This window comes from Gavialis gangeticus, unplaced genomic scaffold, assembly GCF_001723915.1.
Source record: "Gavialis gangeticus isolate Ggan-Ray unplaced genomic scaffold, GavGan_comp1, whole genome shotgun sequence".
Classification (NCBI taxonomy): domain Eukaryota; kingdom Metazoa; phylum Chordata; order Crocodylia; family Gavialidae; genus Gavialis; species Gavialis gangeticus.
Genome location: NW_017729024.1, coordinates 144,995,033 through 145,002,015, shown reverse-complemented (window position 1 = coordinate 145,002,015; position 6,983 = coordinate 144,995,033). Strand labels below are relative to the sequence as shown.

The following is a 6,983-nucleotide window of genomic DNA, read 5'->3' as shown; positions in this document are numbered from 1 at the left end:
GGGGGGGGGGCCAGCCGGTAAGAGTGAAGCCCGGGAAGGGCTAGCGGAAGCTGGGAGACACGAACGTCAGGAACAGCTGCAAGGCTTGGGGTGTGCTAAAGGGGAGGTTGGAGGCACGCATAGCCCATAAGGCTGGGGTGCACCAAGTCACCCTTAAATAGCAGGAGATCATAGGCAGCCTCCCATATTACCTTAAATAAGAACAAGGACGTGGCGGGCGAGAATCCGAGGGTGCTAGATCTCCTAATTGCCACGGAAAGGGGGCGCTAGCGGGATCACGGCCGCTTGCAGGCCGCACTCCGTGACAGGGCCCAATCCTTTTTTTTTCTGCAGAGTCTGCCTGCCTCTCCTGCAGCTGGGGGGCAAGCTGCATCACTGCAATTTGCAGTGTTGCAAACTAAACTACATCCAGATGTAATTTGGTTTGCAATGATGCAAACTCATCTAAAACCCCCAAAACTGGCACAAGTGTATTGTGTGACACCATTAAGCTGCACAAGTAACACTTTCATCATGTGTATGTGTTGATGAATATCATGTATACAAGCTCCCATGGAGTGTTGGCTTCTGCTTGAGTTGCTATGTCATCAGCTGCTAATATAACAGCTCTGCATAGTTCAGGGAGTATTTTATAGCGTGATCACTGGGTATGTCTACACAAGACATTATCTGCCTAATTAGCTCCACAGTAAACATCTCTGTCTACATGTGTGCCCTATTAGAGTGCATGAAACTATAAATTCCTGAGCAGGCTAGTAAATTTCAAGTAAATTTAAAGTCAATTCCAAATGTAGAGGCAATTCCTGCAATTACATATAAAAGTGTGGAAAAAGCCACTTTAAAGCATTCACAAAGATAGTTTGCGTTATTTATTAACTGTTTTTGTTACTATTCAAGATAAACTATAGCAAAGAGTACAAGTTCTAACCTGGAATCTGCCAGTGTCCACAGATGCAGATAACTTGTCATGTTAATAGCCTCATTAAATTCCTAGAAGTAAAATTAAAACACATATTTTAAGTATTTCCAGGATCAAGCCTTAGCTTCTTAAGAACATGACAGATTAAAAAAATGAGAGTGCAATGGAAGTGATGTAAGTTATGTATTACCAGGTGTGTTATAGGCACGGATTACAGTGCCACCTATTATTAAGGATGCCTGATAGTCCCCATTTTAAGAGCCTCTTTTCAGTTGCTTACAAACATGCTGATTATTAATCCCTTTTAGGATTTAAAACATGTTTTAAAAATGCCTTCATTTCCACTTGTAAATTTAAATTTAAAATTTACACTTGTAAATATAAGTACTAGCCTGCTCTGGAGTTTTTTCGTGTGCAGCAGTGCATGGGTAGACACTGTCAGCTGGCTGGAGCTCGAGGGCTCTTCAGTGTGGAGGCTGCCCACTAGCCCTGAAGCACCCTCATGCCCCAGCCAGCCCCTCTGCAGCACATTGAGCCTGGTCAGAGCAGCCCTGCGCTGCTGCAAACCAGGGCTGTTCTAACTGGACTGAATATGCTGCACACGAATAAACTCTGAAGTAATACACTCTGGAGTTTTTTGCCCTCAGGTGCACCTGGGAGCAATAAACTCTGGTGCAGTAAACTCTGGAGTTTATTAGCACACATCGGCCACATCCAGAAGAGCAGGGGTGTGTACTTGCAGCAGCACAAATTTGTGCTGTTTGTGCTGCAGTGCATGCCCCTGTACATGTGCTTTGTTGAGATAGAAATTGTCCCTCTTTAGGCAAGCTGCCCATGCCCAGCTCCTCCTGGCTCCTAGGTGGGTTTCATATGCTGTAGGTAGGGCTGGTTGGGGCACAGGGTGCCTCAGCACAAGGCTAGCTGGCAGGTAGCTTGGTCTGAGGCACTGTGCGCCCCAGCCAGCCAGGGAGTGGCACATGGCAACAGGAGAGCAGGCAGCCCTGGACTATGGAGCTCCCATGCTGAGGTGCACATGCCCTGGGCAGCACAGCTGGTTGTCCTGGGCAGAGAGCTTGTGTTGTGGCATGTGGAGACAGGAGCATCCAGCCCAGGGCTGCCTGCTCTCCCATCTCAAGGCACACTGTGTCCCAGCCAGCTGTAGGGTATACCCAGCTGCCCACAGAGTGGCAGGCTGGGGTACAGTGTGCCTTAGTTCAGGGGCTCTATGTGCTACTCTGTGGTTTGCTGGGGCACAGGGTGCCTGGGACTTCCTGTTCCCCAGTCTCCACATTTGTCTGGGCACATGCTACTTTCACATGCTTTGGCCTGTTTTTTATCAGAGGTTTGTTTTTTGGGGGTTTTTTTGCTATTGGGAAATCCCATTTTTTTGCTGCCACACTGCATGTTAATAGTGCGGTGTATGGTTTAACATGCAAGGCATGTAGTTTGTGGTGCCACAAACTGTATGTACCTGCACGTGTGGATACAGCCATTGCCCACTCTAACTAGAATCGGAGTGGATAACTAGAGATAACTGAACTGAAAAAATAGCCTAATGCAGGAGTTGGCAACCTATGACCTGTGGTGGGCTAAATAAGTTGAGCTCAGTCTAAGTTGGGCCACCAGCTATGACACAATGAATATGTCTACATGTGCAATAAACTCTGGAGTTTATTGCTTTATTGCTCCAGAGTGTAAATGACAAGATATTTTTGTATGGCTAATTAGTCTACTGCAGAGTAAATGTCTCATGTAGATGCTGCCCAGTCACTGCTAATTTGCTCTGTTGCTGAATGACACCATTTTCTTTTGCCATGTGCCACCACATGGTTCCCCATGCCATAGATTCCCCTGCTGCCAAATGTGATCAAATAGCCCCGCTGCTGAACAGTACTGCTGTCCTGACTTCACAGGCTGTATACAATACCTTTGCTGGCTGAATCCAGCCCAGCAGATGGTTGCAGATGGCTGACCCCTGGCCTAATACAGCACTCAAACAGCCTTGATTATAAGCCTAATATAGGCAAATAGTAATTCTAAAGGTTTGTAGTTTTTTAGCTTAAGCAGTTACAGTTGCAGCTCTCATTTCACTGTTTAATTATAACCACTGGTTTTGGAGAAGACATTTCCTTGTTTTTTGACTATTTTTTCCCTAGCCCTAGTTTTATATTTGACATCTGATATAAACAGTAAATAGAAATTGGCTTGAAGAAATGCAATTTCACTTATTAAAATGATTACATTTATATTCCATTGATAAATATTTGCTATTCTATACTTCATTGATTTATTTCCCGGTATTTCTTTGGTGTTCACAATTTTAGTAATCTAATTTGTACCTCAAATGACCACTTTCTGTTTCTTACTTGCAGGTTGAAAAGGGTTTGTTGGCCTGATGTACCAAATCCTGCAAAGAGCATTGTGGTAGGGTCAGAGGATGTATTTATGGTAATATCTTATGTCTATTTAATAATACAAATGTATGATATGATTAATTTTTTGATAAACAATTGAAGTGCAACAGATCTCTTGGGTTACACTGGTAATTAAAATTATGTTTCACCAAGGTTGAATTGACTGGATGACAGTTCACCTTTTATCTCACAGACACCTTCATTGGACTCTAAATTTGGTACTTTAAAATAGCAGGATAATTACACTGTTGAAGTACATCTTGAATAATTACAATATTGAAGTACAAGATGTCTGTCTGTCTGTCTTGCTAAATAAACTAGAGAACTCTAGCGTAATGCATATGGTCAATAGAGTGCCATGTCTCTTAGAGATCATGTCCTAAAATATGAATCAGAGTCGGGTGTTTATATTATTTATTAAACACTTTTTTACAAGGCAAAATCATATAATATAGAAGGAAACAGCCATACTGGTAAAACTGTCAGATGACAGACCATTATGAAAAACATCTTGGCCTGACTGCCATAACACATGCTGAGTGTACAGGAAGCTGTATGCTATCCTTGTACTCTTTCACAAGCATGTGTGTATGTTACCCTTTGGCACTGCCTGGACTGCAGGCCATTTGAGGGCATTACGCTACTTCCAGTTTAGGAGGTAGCCTATGTAGAACAGCGCAGTATGTTGAGGGCACCCTGCCTGGCACGGTCAGCCTGTGGTCTAGATATGGCTTTAGTTTTCCTTTAAATTTTTCCAGTCATTCTTCTTTGCCTTCCTATGTAGAGCTAGCATACAGGGTTTGTGAGTCCATGGATTGCAATTCTGATGTATTCATTTCAAATCCATATAAACATTTACTGTAAGGATTTGAGGAAATGAAATGCTATAAGCAAATAACTTCCTGGGATTTATAAATACAACAGGGCTTGCCTTTGCTAATGAAGATTGAGTTTAGATTGAGCTTAGCCAGCACAATCTTGCTAAATCCAACCTAAATGCAATATTTTCCCCTGTGTATCTGCACAGTAACATCATTAGTTCAATTTGAAGTGGTTGAATTCTAACCATGAGATTTTACCTTGTTTATATACCATGAAAAGTGTATTAGCTAAACTCAAATTAAACTTGACCATTTTTCCCAGTCAAAAAATATCTAAAGTACTTATAGGCATGGCTAATAATTAAGGATAGACTGGGGACTGACTGGCTAAGCAGCCAGTCAGAAAAGGACCCAGGGGTTACAGTGGACAATAAGATGAATAGGAGCCAACAACGTGCCCTAATTGCCAAGAAAGCTAATAGCTTCCAAGGCTGCATTAGTAAGAGTGCTACCAGCAGACTTAGGGAAGTGATTATTTCCCTCTCCAGCACTGGTGAGGCTACATCTGGAGTATTGTGTCCAGTTTTGGGTCCCCCAGTACAGAAGGGATATAGAGAAATTGGAGAGAACCCAGCAGAGGGCACTGAAAATGGTTAGGGGGCTGGGATACGTGACTTATGAGCAGAGGCTGAGGGAAGTGGGCTTCTTTAGTCTGGAGAAGAAAAGAACGAGAGGAAATTTAATAGCTACCTTCAACTGCCTGAAGGGTGGTTCTGAAGAGGATGGAGCTGGGCTGTCCTCTACGGTGGCAGATGACAAAACAAGGAGCAGTGGTCTCCAGTTGCAGCAACAGAAGTTTAGGTTACATATTAGGAAAAACTTTCTCACTAGGAAGGTCAAGCCCTGGAACAGGTTACCCAGAGAGGTTGTGGAATTTCCATCCTTAGAGGTTTTTAAGATCCAGCTGCACAAAGCCTTGGCTGGGATGATATAGCTGGGGATGGTCCTGCTTGCAGCAGGAGGTTGGACTAGATGACCTCTTGTGGTCCCTTCAAATCCTAATTTTCTATGGTTTTGTGAATTTTCACCATTCTATGGTTCATCAGATTTTCACCCTTTCATTTGATTGTTACAAGCTCATTGTGTTTGCTTCAGTTCAGTCACAAAATTTCCAGTAGAGAGACACTTCAGCAGTTACTGTGCAACTGCACTGAGAAAAATGTTGCATTTAGATGGGATTTAGAGCAACTATACTGGCTAAGCCCAGCCTAAATTCAGGCTTCATTAGTTAAACAAACTCCCTTTCATGCATACCTCCAGGGAAGCTGTCTGCGTATGGCAAATTGGTATCAATTTGTTTGTTTTCCAATTGAAAAATACCAAACTTAGAGAAAATAGTTAATTGAAAATCTTGATATGGAGTCAATAAGAGACAAAGATGTAGCCTCACAGTTCCATTTTTAGAGTGCAAGTGTGTATCAACAGTAATGAACATCTTAGTTTCATTAGCTGAGTTCTTAAATGTGAAGACTTAGAGCTGTTCAGGTGCTGATTTTCAAATAGCTTCTTGTCTTTTATCTTTCTTTGTACTGGTATAAGTTTCAAGTCTTTCTTTTTAAACTGACAGTGTAATTCATTACTGAAGCAAGGACAGTCTGAGGATGGAACGGTAGGCTCTGAAGACATCAGTGTTTTGGAGCCAGGCATGCCTCATGAAAATCAAACTGAATTATTACTAATTAAACATGAAAATTATGAGTCTGACCATACAGATACTGGTGCAAAGGATGTTCCTAATGATCACAAAAAGGAATTATGTAATAAAGAACATGAAGTTGTAAAATCAGTCTCACTGTCACTGCCATACATAGTTACTGAACAAGACTTCAGGAGTCAAGTGCTTTCAGCTGTGAAACCTAACAGAAAAATTTACCCTGTAGAAAAACTGGAAGAGGATTTTTCCAAGCCCCAGTTCTCTCCTGTCCAAAAGTCAAGTTCCAAAGACAATGAAAATGAAGATGTCGAACACACAGATTTCAAAGAAGCTGCTACATTCAACCCATACCTGAAAAATTCTGTTAATACAAGGGAATTTGTTGTTCATGAAAACTTGCCAGACTGTAACAAAAATGAATCCAGAACTCAATCAACAGCCCCTTTTCAGAAAAACACTGCAGGACAGTCATATGTGACACTGGATATGTTTGGGCTGACCATAGCTCATTAGTACATTCTTGGACCTAGAAATGTTACTTTTGAAAGTCATCATGAGATGCTGTGCTGCCCAGCTGATCTGCTTTCTCTTGGGATTATTGCCTTCTACATATACATGCACTGAAACTCAGTTGGTATCACTTAATCTAACCAAAGACTCCCAGTTTGTTTGAATGACTATGAAACAATTTGTACACCTGATTTTCTAGTCAGGCTTGAAAAGACTGTTTTCTTTAAGGCATGGTCATAAGAAATTCAAACCAGTTGTGAGACGGTGCAGTCTCATTTTTTTCCACTTAATTTTTCTTAGTCTTCTCCTTTTGGCTGATCAAAATGATCTGATCAAGCCAACCAGCTGTGTAAATAAAACACTGATTTCACTCCAGATTGTTCCTTTCCATGGCTGACCATTGGGCAATGTATGCTTGCTGAAAGATTGAAAACACTTCTTTTCCTCTTAAAGCTAGAAGGAATGGGACTACTTTCCCTTTCTGCCTTCCCTCAATTATTTTAAGATTTACCTGTAGTGTGCCTGCTGTTTGGTGGAGTAGCTTTGATCTCCCTGTGTCATGTCCTGATACCTGAATCATCTGTGTTTTTTTTTTTTTTTTTTTT

At 41.8% G+C, this 6,983-nt stretch overlaps 1 protein-coding gene across 1 annotated transcript in view; it reads left to right on the top strand.

Moving 5' to 3' along the window:
• The window catches only part of IL31RA (interleukin 31 receptor A), a 95,032-nt gene extending 88,279 nt beyond the window's left edge, over positions 1 to 6,753 (top strand). Inside the window, exons 14-15 of the mRNA XM_019517843.1 lie at positions 3,292 to 3,367; positions 5,782 to 6,753. Of these exons, the coding sequence (XP_019373388.1) occupies positions 3,292 to 3,367; positions 5,782 to 6,381 (676 nt within the window). The 3' untranslated portion in view covers positions 6,382 to 6,753. The remainder of the gene's footprint in view (positions 1 to 3,291; positions 3,368 to 5,781) is intronic.
• The last annotated feature ends 230 nt before the right edge of the window (positions 6,754 to 6,983 follow it).